The 21932-nt window shown below is 42.0% G+C and overlaps 1 protein-coding gene across 3 annotated transcripts; it reads right to left on the bottom strand.

Moving 5' to 3' along the window:
• Positions 1-4910: 4910 nt before the first annotated feature.
• On the bottom strand, positions 4911-15470 carry LOC120032218 (transcription factor GATA-3-like). Of its 3 annotated transcripts, none has more exons than XM_038978205.1 (5): positions 15119-15470; positions 13257-13797; positions 10281-10426; positions 8162-8287; positions 4911-5393 (listed from the first exon to the last, which is right to left on the bottom strand). In XM_038978205.1, the coding sequence occupies exons 1-5, from the start codon at positions 15359-15361 to the stop codon at positions 5112-5114; spliced, it is 1338 nt and encodes a 445-aa protein (XP_038834133.1). In that variant the 5' UTR covers positions 15362-15470; the 3' UTR covers positions 4911-5111. The 3 variants fall into 3 exon arrangements, with proteins under 3 accessions (XP_038834133.1, XP_038834134.1, XP_038834135.1); XM_038978206.1 differs by having other exon boundaries at positions 13257-13790; positions 15124-15470; XM_038978207.1 differs by having other exon boundaries at positions 10281-10423; positions 13257-13790; positions 15124-15470.
• Between the last annotated feature and the right edge of the window lie 6462 nt (positions 15471-21932).

Raw genomic sequence — 21932 nt, 5'->3', positions numbered from 1 at the left:
CAGTGTTTGTTTGGTTATACCGTCATTTCATTCATTAGGATCTCGGAGAGACAAAACGTTTGATCGTATAACTTTATGGTACTAAATGTACGATGCCTGTTAATCGGTGTGTGTTTTGCAATCATTCAAATAGTTTATTACTCACTTTCGAAGTGTTAATTGCCAGCTCATTCGAACAGTGGGCTTGTTTGAGGGGTAAGGCTGAAACAACCGACTGCTGACGAATGTCGAGGAGTGATGTCGGGGGAGGTGCATCTGCTACAGCTGAAAGTTGCACATTGATGTGGCTTTCAAACAGCAAGGCTCAGTGCAACATGGCACTGTTGCGTTGTTAACAAAAGTTGTTCTTTGTAATATCAAAATAAACGTGTCTCCAACCCCCATATCACACACTCACACACTGTAAATATATGTGTGTACATTGTACTATAAATTGGGGAGAGAGAGCCTCAAATATCACGTTCATTTGTGCTTATCCACTGTATAGACTACAATGCAGGCAATGGCTGCAAGTTGCAGCTGGTGAGGAACAACTGTAGAAAAGTTGACTGCAGTAGAAACTTCATGACCTTTGATCACTTGGTTGTTATAAAGTTCATGCAGACATGTAGGCACTAGTCAGACAATTTCTATCCCCATAATGCAAATGGAATGGCATCAAACACCTGGAAACAATGTGTCTGATGTATTTGATACCGTTTCACAAGTTCCGCTCCAGCCATTACCACGAGCTCGTCCTCCCCAATTAAGGTGCCACCAACCTCCTGTGATTATGGAGTCAAAATGAAGAATGATGCTAAAGGTTTGCCCTGATGGAAAAACAACAGTTGAAACACCAATAGCATAACGGCAAGACCACATACCATTTGGCTAAATGAAAAGCAGGTAGGCTATAAAAAAAACATGCCTACTGCATGATTTGAAACTGCTAAAGAAAACCCCTATACTGAAAACAAGTTATACCACAATATCCACAGTACAAAAACATGAGAGAGAGGTTTAGAACCACTGACACCAATTAGTGTTAATATAATGTCACTCAATACACACACACACACACACACACACACACACACACACACACACACACACACACACACACACACACACACACACACACACACACACACACACACACACACACACACACACACACACACTAACTCACTCAGTCATTCACTCAGTACACACACACACCTCACCCAGAGCTCCGTCTGACCTCCAGTGGACCCCGGTTCACCCTCTGTGTACCCCATACTTGGTCACACCTGGATGGAGAGCACTGGAGCATGGCATGAGGCACAACATAGGTCAGATTCATCCCTAAGAGTAGCTCATTACTGAACATCAACACCTTCCATGACACATATGCCTCCATCCCTACTCTACCTGAAACTCATCCCTAACTGCACAGAGAGAGAGAGAGAGAGAGAGAGAGAGAGAGAGAGAGAGAGAGAGAGAGAGAGAGAGAGAGAGAGAGAGAGAGAGAGAGAGAGAGAGAGAGAGAGAGAGAGAGAGAGAGAGAGAGAGAGATGAGTAGGAAAGATGAAGAGAGATAAAATAAGTAATAAACGAGTGCTAGAGGAGGAGAATAAATGAGGGAGGAAAAGGAGAGTTGTGGCCTATTAGACAGAAGAACCATCAGTGGAGAGAGTGGAGAATAGGAAGGAGAGGGCAGAGGGGTGGGAGTAAATCTGTTTATATTATCTACCCTGTGTCTGTCAGTGGACTTTCAGTCACCCTTGGCAGACACTCATAGCACGGCGCCAAGGTGAAAGGTTGTCAAGGGGGATTGGGGTCCCGCCACAGGCCAAGAGTTCACCTCAATCTCCTTAATACACAGATACACACACAGAAACACACACACAGAATTCCCATCCTCATCCTATATTCCCTCCTTCAATTTCGCTGTTAAAACACAGGAGCAAATCTCCTGATTGGACACAGTGGCTCAGAAACAAATTGTGGCCAATGGCTGGTAGACTTCTGTTTGGCCTCGCTGAAGTGGAGTCAAAGAAAAGGGCAGTACAGGGGGTGGAGTTAGAGTAGAGACTGGAACGTGTGCTTGTATTCTCTGAATTGCCACTGTGTATATCTGTTTGCATAATATGTCGGTTTAGACAAATTAGTTGATCCAGGGTACCGTTTCAAAGGATCTACCTCTAGATGACATAACAAGTGTTAATCCCATTGATGCTATTTTGTTTCACTTCCAAGTCAGAAAGAAATGCATATGTGTGACAACATATCATTACTGTATGTATACTAATACTATGCTGTCAAAGCTATTTGAACATTTTGACAGTGACCGAGGACTACTGTACTCAGTAGTAAATAGCGGGAAGTGGAATCCAGTTGAGTGAGTATTATGCTAGCAAGCTTGGCTGGAAAGATGTTCAAGCCTGTTTTAGGAGCCCAAACACAGAACAGATGGTGTGCTGTTTGAATTACGTTGAACTTCAAATCGACCCCAATGCACTCTTTGATAAAAATCATATGATTTTCATACTTTTTTTAAATAAAGAAAATAATGATTTTGTAGGCCATTGACCCTATTTAAAGAATAAGGGCATGTTTTTGCTCTGGTTATTTCATGTACCTAAACCAGTACTTTGACATCTTTTTTTTCCTCAATCACATAGCTCTCGTTCCCTCTGGCAGACTACAGTGTGATTGAAGTCAATACAGTAGCAGTAGCATCCACTAATAACACTGTTGAGATGATGGCTACTTCTTACCATGGTTCCTGCACTCTCAATTCCTTGTTTCTCAATCAATGTAGTCTTCTTTTTCCCCCCAAGGCACTGTAGGTATAACTCTATGTATATCAATATGCGTACATGAATATGCTTTACACTTGATGGGGAAGGAGAGGGATGTTGAGGAACTTCAGCCACAATGCGGTCAATTCTGCGTTCGAAACCGACGCTGAGTTCCTCTTCAATATTCCAATTCAAAACTCAAACAGTCATCGTTTTCAAAAGAAAGGGAGAAAATGATTTATTGCTCTTCAGCACCTTCAAGTATGCGGTGGACTAGCTGAATTGCTTGTGACAAAATAAAATCTTACTGCTGTTGCTGTGTAGGCTACACATGGGTTTGGTGTGTTGATGATAAAATGTACTGAAATAGTTGTTCCAACCAAATATATTGTTTTACTCTGTGTGATTGATGTGTTTTCTATTGCTGTATCATGGCTGTGTCTGGTATTCGCCAGCTTTTTAAGATTGGTACAATATTGACATTATTTAGTAGACTTCCATAAAAGCACATGGACGCTAAGAAACGACAAATGTGCAATGTAAGAATTTGAGAATTCTTATTTTACATGAGGATCTGAATTCCTCAGATTGATTTAAATGAATTCCTTAATTTGTCTGAGACAACTAATTACCCTCACTAATCAGCTCCATACTGTAGAACTATGGAATTCTGAAGGCACCTTCTAACTTCACATGCTCTCTCCAGAAACATTACTAATTCCTAATAACGAGCTGATTCCCACAGGAGAATTTCTGCCAAGCTTTCAGTTCCATTATGATCAGATTTAAAGTGCAGGTCAGTTGTGATTGTGAGAGTGATTGTGAGAATTAGCCTGCCTGTCTAGACATAAAACAGCATGTGAGCCCTCCTACAGTCACAGTGCCACTGTTTATTTCTGCACTTCCTGTTTGTCCTTCACCACGAGAGTTGTCAGTTGCTGCTGTGAATGCTGGGTAAAAATGGCCAGACAGGTCTGGGTGGGGTGACGATGTGTCAAACATCACACGACGACACCGCACCAGAGAACAAAATAAGTATCGCAACCACAGGCTAACATGTCAACAGAGATTAAACTAGTTTATTCTTTTCAAAGAAAATAATAATAATTACGAAACAAAAAAGCAGTCATTTTTTACACTAGTGATTATTATTAAATTTTTACAACCATTCAGTCTGCATAACATAAAGAAATAATTCTACATCTTTGTTTCTTTCGTATTTTTGGTACTCTGAATTATACATACAAATAACAAATACAGGAACTTTTTTCACAATGCATATAATCTGTGGGCCGGAAGAAAGTCTTTCAGGTTATCCAATGTGGCAGTGTGTGTTTGTGTGTGTATGTGAAAGTATGATGTGTGTTTGTGTGTGTATGTGAAAGTATGATGTGTGAATATGTGTGTGTATGTGCTAGCATGTGAACACAAACCAACAGCCCGAGACCTATAGCACATCCAAAAAAGAGACGCCTGCAGTCAGAACAATAGACTCTCTAGAAGCTTAATGCATCAAACATGTTTTCCAGCAGGTGAAAGTGAAGGCCTGTCCCTTTATCTGTTCTTTCCTCTCCTCCCTCTCATCCCTCTCTCCAGGAAGCAGAGGCGTCCTCTCTTCCTCTACTCTCCAGCCGCAGTGTCTCTTCTTGCCTTGACTCGTACCCTTCTGTCGTTAGCTGCCCAGGGGCATTTTACTTAATTAAAAAGTCTTCATTAAATGTACTGTATTTCATACAATTTGTACAAATATATTTAAAGTTAATCTCCTCTCTTCTTCTCACGGCTCAGGGGTGGTGGTGGGGGGGGGGGGGGGGGGGGGGTCCTGTCATACAGGTGTGTGAAGTAGGGTGGGAAGGGGGGCATCATAAAAGTTGTAGCTTTTGTAATGATTGTTAATAATCTTTGCTTTTCCCATGAAACATGTTTGAACACAAATGGGATTCCGGATTGGGGGTTATCAGCTGGGAGGACAGTCAGTGAGTGGGTGAAGCTTCAGGATCTTTTCTCCCAGGTCGGAGAACAACAACGGTCTTCCGAGGAGTCGGAAAACCACAGTCAGTGAGTCAGTCTGCCAGGCTTTGAGGATCGCAGTAGATACACTTGATAAAGATTAAAAAAGAGACAACTGAACAAAAGCAAGGACCCATAGAGCCTGTCTCCCTCACAATGAGGTCAGATCATAGGCGGCTTGGTGATGGAGCAGAGCGGTTGGTTATGGGTAGCAGAGAGCAGTTTGGTTGTCTTTCAGCTTGGGATTCAGGTAAGCGAAAAGAACTGGGAGTAAGAGGATGGGGGGGGTTGGTTGTTGATTGAGGGGTTCTGGGAGGTGGGTGGTACCGTTGGGGTCTTCTAGCCCATGGCAGAGACCATACTGGAGTGGGGGTGAGGGGCGAAGGAGGAGGGGTGCATGGGCGTGGGGGTGGACAGCATGTGGCCGGAGTGTGAGAAGGGGGGGAAGGAGGACATGTGGCGGGACAGAGCGGCGGGGCTGAACGAGCTGCTCTTCTCCATCAGGCTCTTGGAGAAGTCGTCCATGCTGTCGTGGGACTTTTTGCTCTTCTTCGACTTGCTGGACATCTTCCTGTTCCTGGTCTGAATGCCCTCCTTCTTCATGGTGAGAGGTCGGTTGATCTGGGGGACGGACACGTGGGGTTAATGCACCAGGGTTAAAACAAGCAAGTTATTCAATATTCATATTTCATAGGTAAGTGACGTCAAGGAGTTACTTAAGTTGAAGGAGCAGAAATAGCAATATGAGTCAGTGTAGAACTGAGCCAAGATATCAAAGAGCAGCATTCATGCTTTTTGATGGACTTTGATGAAGCGAAAAAACACTGACAAACAAAGAAACTAAATCAAATCCAAGCCTTGAGCTCGGTTTATCAGTCGTATCTTGTAAAGCGCATTCGAATTGTGTCAATGCATTTGGACAAACAAACAAAAAACAAAACAAAACAAGAAAATTGGAGAGGGGCGACACAAATAGGTTTCGAGCTCAGGATTTGGGGGACACTGAGATATGTAATGGAGTCCCATTATAGAATAAATGTGTCTGTCTCACTGTTAGCGGTAGGGGGTGGGGGGGAGTAGTGTGTGTGTGTGTGTGTGTGTGTGTGTGTGTGTGTGTGTGTGTGTGTGTGTGTGTGTGTGTGTGTGTGTGTGTGTGTGTGTGTGTGTGTGTGTGTGTGTGTCAGGGTGAGTCCGCGTTTGACTGGATTTAACCGCTGATTCCCTTAAGCTGGGCTGGATCTTAGACTACTGCCATGCCAGGGAGAGGGAGACAGAGGGAAAGACAGAGAGAGAGTTGGAAAGATGGAATGAGAGAGAGTGGGAAAGTGAGACAGAGCGAGAAAGAGAGCCTGGCAACCACCGTCCTAACCAGCCGACATGGCCATGACGACTACCAGCGCCGGCCAAGTCCGTCTCTCTACCCTCAACCCTCCATCTGCATGGGCATCTGCCGGCCAGAATGGCCCGAGCTGCCATATTCCTGCACAGGTTTTAGCTGGGAATGAGAGCCGGATGATGGAATTCCAGCTCAGGGCAGGATTACGAAGGAGAGGTGGATGAAGCCGGCTGACTGCCTGATCGGTAGGACCGCTTCCCTGAGAAATGGGAACAGGGATTTCACCGCCTCACTTCTGACACTTTCTCTGAGACGTTACTGGCATTTTTCGCTGACTATATTTTAGCACAGAGTGGCCCAGATGATAAGCAAAGGGCAAAGAGCTACGGCCCCTGAGCGATGTGGTTTCACTGTCTCTACACGACAGAGGGTAAAAGAGAAGGGCTTCTCTGTGTTTCTAGCTGCTAGCTAGACGTTGAAATGCAGTTCGCCCAACTAAAGCTGACCAGGCAGGCTGTGCTCTTTGATACTCACATGTATGCCATGCATCTCACATAGGAAGCCTGGGCCTTGGGCCTCCGCCCCATTGCATCAAACAAAACACAACAGAGATTTACTCAGTGACCACCACAGAGCATTCAATACCTAACCTCATATCCTCTCCCCACACCTATAGTAACCTGAAAACAACCACAAACCTTATGCAATGGTCTTGGGTTGACCGCACTGCAAACACCCTGACTCACACATCAGTGAATGTTGAGGAACATTGTTTCACATTGTCAAGGAGAAAAAAAACTGATTTGGGTGTCAACACTGTCTGTCACATCTTTGTGGCAACTTGTTTTTTCACAAGCATCCAATAAATATGTTACACATTTACTGTAGCCTACAGCCTTATCAAACTGGAAAGGCTATCAAGGTCTCTGAGGTTAGCGTTAGGTTTCTGTCACATGAAGCCACTGTGGCCACATTGCAGGTTAGGAGTCATTGTGCACGAGGGGAGAGAGGCTTCATATAATGTTCCATGTAAAATGTGGAATTTGTTTCAAATTGAGCAGGTCCCAACAGAATTCTGAATTTACCAAAACAAACTAATTTTGCAATTAAGCTGAGGTCGGGTCAGTTCAAAATATATAATATGTAACTGGAAAATATTATTTTTCTCCCTGATAACCTGAGAAAAAAATAGTTTTCTTCAGTCTTAAAGAATCTGCCAAAACCAACATAGGGAAAATATTTAACAGGGAGCACTTGCGTGACAAGGGAGGAAGTGTAGTGGGATAGGCTATAGACGTCCCCCTTCATGCGAGGATAAGGGATACCTTATCAGACAAACTCTGGGGCAAGCTCTCTCAGATGAAGGTTGAATAGGCTATAAGTCAAATATTATAACAATAATATGTTTCGCTAGTTGAATTAGGCAGCAGCTCTCATTCTTGGTACAGTGTGTATGAGAGGGATAGAGAGAGAGAGGGAGATAGAGAGAGAGAGAGAGAGGGAGGGAGAGAGAGAGAAATAACTGGTCCTGGGGGTCCTCAGTTTGAGGAAGTGAAATGATGTGGTGAGACAGTAAACAGCACGCCCCAAAACGAATCAGGCGGATTGGTGGTCAGAGGGGGACTCCAAGTCCCTGGCGCGGATGTAACCAAAAGGCCTGAAATAAGATCGGTCTGAAAATTAATCGAATTTTAATTAAGCTCTTATTTAATATTCAAAAACCAAGCTGTACGCACGGGGCTTAATTCGGCTCTCTCATATATTTTGATTCGTACATGTGACTTGCTGCGAATAAATCACATGAATTATATTTATTATCGCTTGTGCCCCCACAATTCTCAATAGGGACGACTGCGATAAATATCTCAAGAACTATCGAAAAAAAAAAGTCGCAAATAAGCTTTGAATGTACAGAAAAAAAAGAAGGGAGGATAGAATAAATGAAAAGAAATAAACAAATGTGAGGAAGAAAAGAAAGAATATGAAAGACGACACATGCTTAGATAAATTAGTAGATATCTTACTATAAGGTAAAGGCTGTTGTTTTGCTTACATTGTGCAGTTTGTAGTATAGACCGCAAGCGTTACACACGGGGTCCCCGTTGGCGTTTCTTCGCCACAGTGTTGTCGTGCTCGTTTGACAGTTTGCACATGATGTTCCTGCGCGTCTTGCTGCAGACTGGCGAAAAGGAGATACAAAAAACATGCATATCAGTCATAAGGCCTTTTCCTAGGCTATCAAACCAAATGTTGCATTTATAATACATTACTAACATATAGCTTTCTGCAAAGCTCTGTCTATCCAACTTTTGGCAAATAGTTTTAAAATAAAGACAAAATCCCAAAACAGCGCTGCTTTGACTCGAGGCTAAAAATAGCATCATGCGCACATGCTCTCTCAAGAGTAAATATTTACAGACGACATAAAAGCAGTGGCATGAAATGGGACCTATTAAATCTGATTACATTTCCCCGTAAAAGCGACTAAGTGCTTAAGTAACAGTAAGATAGTGTCTGCTACTCATGTTTAAATATGGAACTCAACATGTTATACAAATAAACTACAATTAGTTATACGGTGAGAGCATGATGTCGGACAGAATGATGTATTTTTAAAACAAATCTCCAGCCTCCCATGGGAGGAAAATTATATGTTAAATCATCAATGTGTGCATTGCAAGATCAAACAATCATTATTCTGTTGTTTTTACATAGCTAATCATGTTGAGCTGTCAAGGGGGTTTCACAATATAACATGGCTAATGAATAAAATGGACAAAATGATATGCTTGTGGATGAAGATGGTAAGCTTGAATATCGCCATATAAGCTTGAATATCGCCATACCGTCCACATTGACATACCATATAGGCATATTAGCCAATAACAGAAAATAGTTTTTTTTAAACTGGGAAGAGCTAATGCGCTGATTTACATTCAAGATACGTTTCGACTTGCTTGGGGAGAGGACTCTACATTCCCATGGATTGAAATGCCTGCCTCAGACGCCAGTTAGCTGACCGGCCTGACATTGATGTTATAATCTATAAAACCAATCGATAGACGAGATGACCGAATAGGACACAGTACCCGTTAACACCGAATGGGCTAAACAAAAGGCACTACACTATCTTTCGGGAGTTTCCAATTATCTACATCTGGTGGCCTAATAACCCATGTTCATGCGTGACTTAAATAATGTAATGCTTTGCACACCAATCTTGAGTTCCATTAACGCGAAAATAAAGTTACTGTGTACTGGAAAATGGAGCTCACTGTATCCATCTCCTGCCAGACTTCTTCTTCAGACTTCCCCCTCTCTTTTCTCTTTTCCTTTTCTTACTATTTTCCCTCAGTATTTGAACATTCTGCAGAGATTCCCTGAGTTCTGAGAAGAACAATCTAGAGTCGTGACTCCTGCGTGCCCTGGGCCGCTCCTTGCGCTGATTCGGTCCCCGGTCCCCTTCATGTTTAGACTGCGGAAGCGGGCTATGTTGTTAAAAGCGACTTATCTGCGCTGCTCAGATATCCGGCAGCTTTTTCCTGGGAAGTCGGGTTTTCACATTAGAGAAGGGGGGGGTGATATAGGCTAGAGCAGAGGCTGGCTGGCTGCTAAAAGAGCAGTCCACGCGAGGCGTCCCCTGCCTAGAAAGTTTCCCCCTTTATCTAACCATGCAGGGAGGTAGGGGAACTGCTCTATAGTATTCAGCTTTCTGGTGTTAAAAAGTTTAGGGGGTTCCTCTCCAAATACTGCAGGGTGCATGGTAGCCTACATCTCTCATCTAAACCATATAAACGTCCAATTCTAAGTATGCCATTTACAGTATGTCAACTGCAGATATTATTCCTATGCGGGCAGTGAGGAATTGGATGGAATATTTTTCGATTTGCCTCAATGCAGAATAAGAGGAATATATTTTCTCCTATTTTTTTTCCTCTAAGAAATATCAAACAGTAGGGCAATTGAAGCGGAAAAATAATAATTGATGAAGCAAATCATTTAAAAAATGCATAACAATAGTAATAATAAATCTGCAGTTTGCTATTACTGTATATCTAAAAGAATTCGAGACCTGCACTTGGCGAGTCAATTTCCTGCAGCTAACACTTCTTCCTGGGTAGAGAAAGAGAGAAAGACGGAAGTGTCATCAATACAAAGTGGCAGGGACATACCAGTCGTCGCTTGGGTTTGATGAGGGGCCGATTCTGCCCGTTCATCTTGTGATAGAGTCCGCAGGCGTTACACAAATAGTGACCAGTGCCATCCCGCCTCCAGAGCGGGGTCGACGTAGCTCCACAGTTAACGCACTCTCTACCTTCTGAAAGCAGAAACGATACACAACATGGAGAGAGCGCCGAGATCAGTTCGCCCCTTATAAACTAAACATAGCATCTCACATCTGGAACACTTGAACCCTCAGGTCAAGAGGGAGAAAGGTTGTTATAAACATAGTAGAAAATGTCATCACACAAAATAATTAATTCCAATAGTAGCATAACATTCATATTACATAGTAATAATACAAATAATACAAATTATACTACTACTAATACTACTACTACTTCTGCTACTACTACTAATAATAATAATAATAATAATAACACAACTGCTACTACTACTACTACTACTACTACTACTGCTACTACTAATACTTCTACTACTACTAATAATAATAATAATAACTGCTACTTCTACTACTAATAATAATAATAATACAACTGCTACTGCTACTACTTCTACTAATAATAATAATAATAATAACTGCTATTACTACTACTACTTCTACTAATAATAATAATAATAACTGCTATTACTACTACTAATAATAATAATAATAATACAACTGCTACTAATAATAATACTACTACTACAACTGCTACTACTACTACTATTAATAATTACAATAATAATAATAATACTATAACAATGCATTGAATATTCAAAGTGCAAAAAAGCCCAGCCTCTATTAGGCTACAACTGATACCAACATTTGACCCTGGAGTTAGTAGGCCTATTCCAATTCATAGTGTTCCGAAAGTTACCTCATACAATGACATCATACAAACATCTCACTATCATTGAATAAAGCAGGTCTGTTATGGTCGATTACTGTCACAATGAGGTCACACATCATTTCATCAAATGCATAATATATTAATTCAAACTGATAGCCTATCTTTAGAAAAGGGCGTGCATAATCTATGGCTCACTCATGTTTTTGTGATTAGAATGTGCCCTCTTCTTTCTCCCACACACACAACCCCTCATTTCACAGTGGTGTAAAGTAATAATATTAATATGTTATTGTAAAATAGGCGAATTCATTCATATTTAGGTCTGTTTATTTGAATGGAATGACCACTGTTTTTCCAAACTTGCATTTGGATTTGACTGGCACTTCTCTAGTGACACCGACAGGTGAGAGGCGCGTTAACAGTTTCATTAAGGGGGTCTCCTGATCCCCAGGTCTATGCGGCCTCACCACTGAAACTGAAACAACCGAGCGTCGCGGCAGGATTATTTGAAAGCATAGACGCGTATAGAGAGGAGGCCTTGCGCCGTGAGGTGCCTTTACTGCCTCTACTCACCCGCACTTCCCCTTATGACTGCAAAAACCGCTCCACTTCTTCAGAGACTGTTACGCGTCACTTCTGGTTCTGCCTTGTTAGATGTGATAGACATTCCAGAGACCTCAGCAGACACGGAGGACGTTGTAAATCAATAGTGGTTTTATAGAGGAGACTGGCTAACACAGCTAAACAAATGTATCCACTCCACAATAGGGCTCTAAGAAATAGGCTACTACAGGATTTTGTATTGCGCAAGGCGTGTTCCGGGGTTTATGTTTAGAAGACCACAGAGTCGACCTTTCTCAATGACTTATTTTCAACTGCAGGTTTGCAATGTAGACACATTCCATTATATGACCTCATTAATAGATAACCTATTTAAGATTCATTTTAGAGGATGTATCTTTACGCACATTACAGCACACACATACTTTATCCTCAAATTAAAATGATTTATTTTTTTGTAGTAATAAGTTAATATTATTCAGCATTGAATAAGCCTGATGATATGCATCGTCTAATCCACTGTTTTCTATATTTCTCCTAATGCTATGTGGCACTGATATTAATCTCATTACAGTTAACTGGTTTCGAGCGGTGCCTGAATAACCTTTTTTTTTAATTACCCCCACTTGTTGGATAACATTCCGCCTCGCCAGTCGTGCCCCTCTGCCACCGAGAGTGCTCATTCGTGATTACCCCCTCTCAATGCAGCCCCGCATCCGGACTCTATCAAAGTTATTACTGGCTCTGCGTAAACAATGCAACTGTCGCGTGCACCAGTCTGACAGTAATGGGATTATCTAAACGGGAGCGAGACAGCAATGCCGGCACGGAGGCCGCGGTCACAGATTTAGCCTCTCTCTCGTTCCCTCTGTGAAACATAGAACAACTGAAAACGGATATGGTTTAGGTCTATACACAGCTTAAAACTATTCTGAACTCATCTGATTTAAGGGCACTAAAGCTGTTTAATCATTCACTGGACTAAATTCCTTTGCTTTGGAAAGTGGAAAATCGTTCAATCTTATGTGGGCAAATGCGCTTTGAATTCGCTTTCTATTCTAAGCAATGTGTTTTTAACAAATCATGGTGCTGATTGAATGCGATTAAACATGTTTGTGTAGCCTAATAACATATAGAAACGTTATAACGTCCCCAATTAAAATTGTTACTCAGTCAAATTGATGTAGAGATAGAAACACCGATTATCCATGCAATATTTGTTTATTATTATTTAGAATGTATTATTATTGTTATTATTATTGTTGTTGTTATTGCTATTATTATTCATTTGTATTATTATTACCGCCACGTGCTTTCCTTGGCCCTGCTATTGTATTTTCCCTCAAACGAATCTTGTGCATGAGTCCATTTGAGACACATTTGACTTTCTATGGGCCCGCAAGGCCTGGAGATAGGCCTTGGCTGTCACTCAAAGCTACAGTTTTTTTGTGTGTGGAGAACGAAAAAAGGTCCTGATTCTGAAACGGGCACATTGGGATTACACCTGGATATCATCAATGTCATCAATTCTAAGGTGAAATCAAATGGTAATATAATAAAATGCACGCCTACCTGAACATGACCTTGTTTTTGGTCTTGTTTTGGAACCATAACTAGAAGATGACCCACCTATCAGGCTACTTGGCGGGAAGAGGCCTGGGCCGTATTCGGGGACATAGGATGGGTATGTGGCGATGGGGTGATGATGGTGTGCGGATGATTGCGCTCCGATTGATGCCATGCTCCGGCTGTGAGACTCCAGTTTCATGCTCTCGGCCAGGGACACCTGGTACTTTATGCACTCTTTCTCCTCCTGTTGGCGACTGTTGCTGCTTGAGCCCGGAGTGGAGATGCCTGGATCCGGGGACACGTCTTTCGGAGGAGTGGGGGGAAAGGTGAAGAGGTGCGGGCTGGAGTGGCCCCCGGACAGGGAGGAGGAGGACGCCGAAGGGTAGACAGAGAGACCTGCCGGGGAACCGTGGTGCAGTGAGCTCTTCTGGAAAGGACTCAGGTTCCACGGGGAAGTGCTGTGGTGCTGCATCGCTTTGCTTCCGTCCAGCCACGGCAGAGAGCCGTGCAGCAGAGAGGGGCGACACACCTGACTACCTGTAATAGAAAATAGGATGATACACCCGTCAGTATTTTTCTTACTCTCACGATTTGATCACTTTCCCTTATGATAATTGTGTTGACTTTAAACAACAATATCTCACATGTATGCTGGTTTAAGTTTGACATCGCCATGTAGGTCTAGGCCTGCTATGAAAATTACACAAATAATATCACTTCGTTACAAATTAAAGGTGCACCTCAGTCACTGTCAATTAAAAAAGTTTGGCCACACTTACTATTGAAACAAAACGTTATAAATATGACAAGGTCTTGTTCGTTTGATATTTATATGAGTGAATTCAGATGTGCTTTACCAGTGGAGAAACTGCAACTACAATGACTTAGACTTTTGATTATATAATTAAGAAAGCCTATAAATCGATTATGGAACACATTTTTTTTTTAAACATACGCCATTTTAGTAAAACATCACCCACGATTTCTCTTCGGGGACACAAGATAAAAGTGCACACCAGGCCTACACAACTGACAACACATGCTCTGACCCAAATTGTCCCTCTTGACTCCAGCCTGCTTAATTTTTGTTGGTCTAGCCGAAAGCCAGGGCCTGAATGATTGTGTCAGAGCAGCAGTGTGAGTAGCACGCCAGTCTCAGTGCAGAGGGTTGGAACAGTGGTGTTTTAGCATAGGAAGCATCGCTACAGAAACCGGCTCATGATTCACTATTCCGTTCAGGAAGTCATGTCAATAAATTAAACCAATTGCTCTTCCGCAGTTATTTTCTCTCCAAGAATATCTATAATTAAATGATAACTCATAGTTTACCTGCCATAAAATGGACACGGTTGTGTGGTGAAGTATGATAGTCTGAAATGACAAAATATATCTCATGGGGCCTTCCAAATTCTCTCTGTCCGTAGGTCTACACATTCATTCGTTTGGTAACATATTTGAATTTAACCATGATACAAACATACATGTCATATTTGACAATAGTAACATGCTGTTCATTTGTAATTCGCGTTAATTTATTTGATTTAAACATGTCCTTGATTTCAAATTGGTCGACTGATAGGGACCACCTTCCCTTCTTACATCTGATTTCACTGTAAGGTAAACCACCAGAGAGGTAAGCCACACATAACAGAGGACTGCATGGTTTCATATGGCTCTCGCATTTTTAAATGATCCGGATCCGCTGAGGCTAAAACCCATTAGACAAATACTTCGGTTCAGACATTTTAAAATGGACACCATCTAAAGACGAATTGTTCTTATGTTAGCTCTATCTGAGTTAAATATGACCATGCCAAATATAAACAATTCAATAGTAGCCTAAAACGACGCGTAATGAAGCAGTACTTACTATGTGGAGGAGGTGGGTACCTCTGGACGGCTCTGACTGAGTTCCCATAGTATGGAGATACGTGGTTGCCCTGTGAGTCGATATTAAACAGTACATCCACATCGTCGGCAAGGGGATACTGCGAGGGGTCCATGTACGAGTGGCCGAGGCCCGGGTGATGCGAGCCGGGATGCTGTTCGTTTAGCACCGATGGGTGGTGATGGCTCATCCATCTGGGTTGGTCCGCGGATACTTCCATAGCTTTTTAGCAAACGTTCATATACACCGGAGTGAACCGATTCAAGTCAAGTAAGAAAAAAATCTGTCCGAATTCCTGCTTTGTTTAATCCACAGTTTTCTTCGTTACCTTCGTTCACCTGGAAATGAAAAATAAAAATGTATTTAAAAAATAAGTTGTTCCCCCTATGTAGATGTTATTTTCAGTCTATTCAAATGCGATTATTTGGCAGGGATTCACATTAACGTGAATATGCCGGTATAATAAATAAAACAAAATTGTTCAAAACATACATCAAAAAATAATGTTTCACTTGAATGTTGTCATGAATAAGTCCAAGGTCGTATCCAGTCCCACTCAAAAGTTCCTAAACTTTTCCCTGACAAAGTTTCTATATTATTAAGCCGATTCAACAAGTTGTAGAGGTATATGTTTAGACGCAGCCTTGTTTGCAGTAGGTGGCTTAGTGCAAACTGACTAGCACCGAACTCACAGATCAAATCTCTGTTTGTGCGCAGCGGCAACCCTCTCCACTTACTTCGCTTCCCTCACTCTCTCTCTCTCTCGCTCTCTCTCTCTCTATCTCTCTCACCCACTCTCTATAGCTCTCTCTGAACTCTCTCCGTCCCAGTGTGTGTATGTCTCTCTCTCTCTCGCTTTTTCTCTGTTTTTTTTTTTTTACAGTGAAGGCATTCTTTCAGGATGGCGCCAGGCAGCTCAATGCTTGCAGACAGCTGTGGCGCGACGCAACTTAAGGAGGGTCTGTCAGTGTCATCAGTGGGGGAGGGGCCTGCCCTGCTAGCCCTAATTGAATATAGTGGGCCAGGAGAGATGACCAAGAACTGCTGCAAGGATTTTTCTTTCACAGACCCTGCAAGAGTCTCACCAATAGTAAATACATTTATTTTCATGTACAGATTTATTTATTTTTAAAGCAAATACCGGTACATAAACGCCTTCATGCCCATTATACACAATATATTGTTCATTATAACTCAATTATAACCCATAATAAAGTTATTTTTTATAACAACATATGGACATATAGACTATACTAAATATGTAAATATGAACATCTTAAATGCACATCTCATGAAGACTTCATGAAAAACAACACATCAGTTGAAATACATTCTATTATTTTCTATTCTAAAGTAGACTGCTTTTTAATGCAGTATCTGTATCAATGAATCCTGCTGGCCACAATAATATTTCCGGGCTTGTCATGAAAAAAATATATAAATAGAAAGAGACGTGAAGCCTGTTGCTCAATAACGAGGGACCAGTGGCAGCCTGGCAGGTTGTTGGACGCCCATTTTCTTAAAATTGTGACAGTGCGTCCTCTCGCGGTGACAGGCGCGTTATTATAATGGCAGGCTACGATTTAACTCCTCAATTTGGACTGATTTCCTCGCTTCACAGAGCAGGGGCGGGCTAGGACGCCAGAGTGGCTGAACTGCAGTCTGAAAACACTCCACTGCATTACTGCCTGACTCCTCAGCTGGCTTAAACAGACTGAGCGAGAGAGAGAGTATTCTCCCAGAGTAGTAGACCTCTAGTCTCTCCCCTAACACACAGATAGACAAGCAGCAAATGCCCTGACATGTCATTATTAATTCAAAAAGACTGCATTAAATGTAACTTGATGCAGCTCATTTTTTTTTACAATACCAAGTCATTCACGCGTTCTATAGTGTATGATCTTGAATTGACCAATTAAATATATTCATATTGACACCATAGGCCAGATCATCTAATTATTCCATATGCCAATGTCAGGTATGAATGCTGCAGTGTACTCTCGCCTTGTTCCACTTGATTGCACAGTAATAGGTGGGAGGGGTGGGCTGCCCCGTGGGGAGGTATTTTGTATCTAATTCCCAGTTTGGCTATCCCATACTCTCCGATTGGCAGCATCATTGTAGAATAGGGGGGTGTTCTTTTTGGTGCTGCGCAAAGCACTGACACAGGCAGCCTCTACGACGCCACTGGACGTGACGTCACCTCCAGGAAATGAACCCTCTCAGCGAGCAGAGCAGAGCGCGCAGGCTGTTCTGGAGAGGAAATGCGCGCGCCCTTTTCCAGTGAGTAAAATTCTAATTATTTAATGGCACAATTCTATAACCAGGTATGCTGGGCGTTCATTGCGCATTAAAATCATTAAGACATTGTATGGTGAGTTGTATGCATACAAACATTACAAGGGGAGAAAAGGCAGATTTTATTAATAGCCTTGCATTCCCATAAAAATTGATAACATATCATTTTCCAAAGTGCACTATCACGAATGCAAACTGACACGAAGGAAATGGATATATGAAATGCATTTTGTCAGGGTCTCCATGGGACCATTTGATATTCAGAGCATGACCACAACAATAACTGCCACATCCATCTTATGCAATGAGGTAGGCCTATTTTACAGAATAGGGTAGCTACATATGTGATATTCGTAGATGGCCTTTTAGTCTTTTGAAGGTTGTGCATTTTACCAAGGCCGTTCTCAGTCGGGTGTACGGGGTTAATGTGTGAGGAACAGAAATATTGCTGATTTGGCAAAGCACACTTTTATCCCTCTCCATGATACCCTGAGAGCATGTCTCACTCAAGCGAACCTGAGACTGAACCTGGATGGAAACTGCTGTACCGCCTCACATCGAACAATCTCACCGCCATTGTCGAGCTGTCAACGGACTCGTGTAATTATCCTCTTTAAAAGTATCGCGCTCCATTATCCACCAAGTAGGCTATGCGTTATAGATGCTCCGAGGCAACACATGACAGTAAATGTAAAAATCCTGATAATGTTTTTTTGTTTCTTGTCTGGATGACTGGAAGCTTACAGAGTGGGACATGGAACCTCTCTCAAGACGTGATTCACCAAGCTTCAGTGTCAAGAGAGAAGGAGAGTGGAATAAAAACGGGTCCCCTTTAAAAGTTGTAATTTGTAATCCCCACCACTGTCACAACAGAAGGGGGGCCCTGTGTGTGTGTGTGTGTGTGTGTGTGTGTGTGTGTGTGTGTGTGTGTGTGTGTGTGTGTGTGTGTGTGTGTGTGTGTGTGTGTGTACGTGTGCGTGTGTGTGTGTGTGTGTGTGTGTATGTGTGCGTGCGTGCGCGTGCGTGATAAAATAACCAAAACAAACCAAATAAAAAGCAGATGTCTAGTCTACTACACTGCGTCTGATTCATAAATGTTGCTTGGTGGCGGGCACAGAAGAAGATTGGGGAGATCATTTGTGAGTGATTATGTCAGGGAACACTGATTAAAATCAGAAGATTTCACCGAGGGTGAGAATTTAAGACACCACCGGATTATTTCATTGTCAGAGTGATGATAGCATCTCTTTGTTTACAGTGTCCACATTTTGCCTCCCATAGGCTAACTACAAATATATTTACTAATAATAATAATAATATGCATATTGATAATACCATATAAGCTATTCAAATAATTACTATACATTGTATCTATTACTTTTTAAATATTTTTTGAGGTTGATCATATGTGTGTCCAACCATTGAAGCATCATCATTAAAACCGGGAGATAAGCACATTCTAAAGCAAGCTTCCCTGACGCTCTTGCGCTGTAACCCAGTTTTGGGGCAGATGAAAAACCGGGAAGGCCCACAAATACCATTTAATTAAAGTGCCGGCATTTGGCTTAGGAGACTATTGATGGGTTTAGGTTTTACAGTTTCATTCTAATGTAGCAGGTAAAGCTGTCCAAACAGCCGCGAGGCGCGGATCCAGGGTGAACCAGAGGACACCGCCTTGGGCAGCGGGCAGCACGCGGCACTCTCTCTACGCGCTGGGCCTACTTCACTCCAGTCACCACTGGAATACATTATTATTATCTTGATGAAGACGGAGGAAAATTTAAAAAAAAACGAGGGAGAGAGAAACGCATTCGGAATTCCATGTGTGTTACAGGATCATTTAAATGAAATAAACGAACAACTATTTATTACATGTATTAATAATAATAATAATAACAATGATTTTGATATACGCTGAAATAGAGAATGACACCGAAGACAGGCATTTTCAAATAATTCAAAACGATATCATGCATGACAAAATCGAGTTGGGGCATGTGAAATATAGCCTATAAATATAGGCCACATGTATAAAATGACTAATGCCACAATATTCTCTGATCTTTTCAAGAACAACGCTTCTTGTTGTACTCAATTAACTATGTGAACCAGTTCAGATTCTTAGAACCAAAACGAGGGCGTGAAATTATTCTCGGTGTGAATGAAACTTGAAAAATGTGGTATATTTCTTAGAATGATTCAAATGAGAAAAGATTTTGGAACATTGTACCTCGAGTACAGATGATGTTTTCGGTAATGCTTTAGCTTCAATGACAAGAAAAAGAGATGAATGTACTCTGTCAACTAAGTGAGAGGGATGGTTATCCGTGTGATCGCTATTCACCTTCTCTCTCTTAACCGCCGCGTCGCCAGGCCCACACCGCCTCCATTTGGATGCTACTGTTTTCGGTTCCTCTGCTTTAAAACACCATAAAATGTAGTTCTCTTAGGGAGTATTTTACCAAAAATTCCATTGACAGTTGGTGCATTTATTTACTCATTTTTACATAACACAGTGTTATTGCTAATTAGCATACAGATAAAACTAGTCTAAATAAATCCCCAACGCTGATAGTCCGCCAGGTAGCTAACATCATTTAAGAAATTCATAAACACACAAACAAAGACCTTCGACATATCAACATTTCAAGCCACACTCAATGTGCTGCACATCTCTGTCGTGGCCTGATTTGAAGATTGGAGGCAGATTGCATCCTTACTTAAAAGGTAACCCACCTCGTGATTATGTGAGTGGCCAGCCTCCCTATCTCCAAAACACAGCTGTTGGGGAAGCATTCAGCATAAATCAATAGAACGGCGCGCGATTTCCCAGCCCGTTCTGTTCTCCGCATGTAAATAACCGCTCGAGCTCTGCCCATGATAGCGCGACTGTGATGCCCTTAATTTCGTATCCTATTCATTCCATGTAACAGCTCCTCTCCAAATCAAGCCATATCGACCACAGACGTGATGGGAAAAGGGGGAATGCAGCGTCAGCAAATCCAACTCCTTTCTTTTATGACCCATTGGCGAGGTAATCAGATCAATTTCATGGGTTAAGGGATTCTCCCTGCCACCAACTCAGGTGGTAATAGATCATTAAAATCCTTAATCTTCTGTATTTCGGGAGGCGTGAGGTAGGTAAAATACTCTCAGAATCTAATGCGTTAACTGCAATAAATTCCAAAGCAATTTGGAAACGTTGAAGCAGTGAAAAACGAAAAAAGGAACTATTTATTAAAACGATTATTGAAGACCACCTATAGCCTATTTACAGTATATATATTTTTATTTTCGAAAACTACTTTAGACTGAATGTCCCCCAGCATAATGCCTGTCACAAACGCAGGCAAACACATATAGGCTACAGTACAAACATAAGAGGCAACAATGGCGTCGCATGTGTGTCTTTTTAACCACATTTCTGTTTAACAGACATGCAGAAAAGCTCTACACATGTTGAGAAAACGGAGCTGTTTAACCGGTCTCTGCAACTCACTAAACAAAAAGCATGTGTGCCTTTTTTTCCCTAAAGATGCTCTACAAAAACGCTAAATTCGAAAATCTTTTTTAAAGCAATGGCTCAAACTTGCTCATCAATTCATTTCTGGACATACGCCTGGCTGGACACAATACACAGAGGCAGGCTGGAAGGGACCAGTATGTACCTTTAAGAGCTATACTTTGTTTTCTTCGCTGAAGGACAGCCAGACAGACAGACTTGCTTTATAGAAATCTAAATATTTACTGACCTGTGGAATAGAGGTTCGCGGTCGTTTTTTCTGATCGGCTGCAGATGTGAGGAAAGAGTGACATGGAGATCGAAGCGCCGATGGCATTTAGAGAGAGCGAGCTGCGTACGGAAAAAATCGAGGCGCGCGCGCCCTCAGCCCAGTCACTCACACACACACACACACACACACACACACAAACACACACACGCGCGCGCATACACTCCTACAGGCCAACCAAAGCATCTGTACATTCAGATCAGAGAACTTCCGGGTCGGTGGAGTCTAAGGAGGAAAAACATAGTTAGTCAAACCGAATGCCCCTAGACCACTATTAGGACATTTTGCCACTTTATGAGGTCAGAGAGGTGGACTGCTGTTTATGGCGCATGTAGCTGCTGTAGTATTTGGTCGGCTCGTATTTTTAGCATCGGTAATACTGTTAAAGTGGCCTATAGCTTAGCCTTGTAGCTAACTAATCATGGGGTGGTATATTGGGCGTTAGAAATCACGTAGCACGGCATGCTTTATATTGCTTAGTATTTCTATCTGTGCGTGCGTGAATTTCGAAAAATTAAAATCATAGTTGATTGCAACTCTCAGTAATCAATATTTTCGTGTCACCGACCATTTCAATGCATGTGTAAAGAGGTACTCAAGTGCGCGCATCCACACACATGTACACACAAACACACTCCTGAGCGTTCTTTTGTTAGGATGACATAGGCTATCTCAGTAGGCCTATATTATACTATGGTGTAG

Source organism: Salvelinus namaycush, chromosome 38 (assembly GCF_016432855.1).
Source record: "Salvelinus namaycush isolate Seneca chromosome 38, SaNama_1.0, whole genome shotgun sequence".
In the NCBI taxonomy this organism is placed as follows: Eukaryota; Metazoa; Chordata; class Actinopteri; order Salmoniformes; family Salmonidae; genus Salvelinus; species Salvelinus namaycush.
Note: the sequence above shows the minus strand (reverse complement) of the source record. Positions and strands in the feature narration are given on the sequence as shown.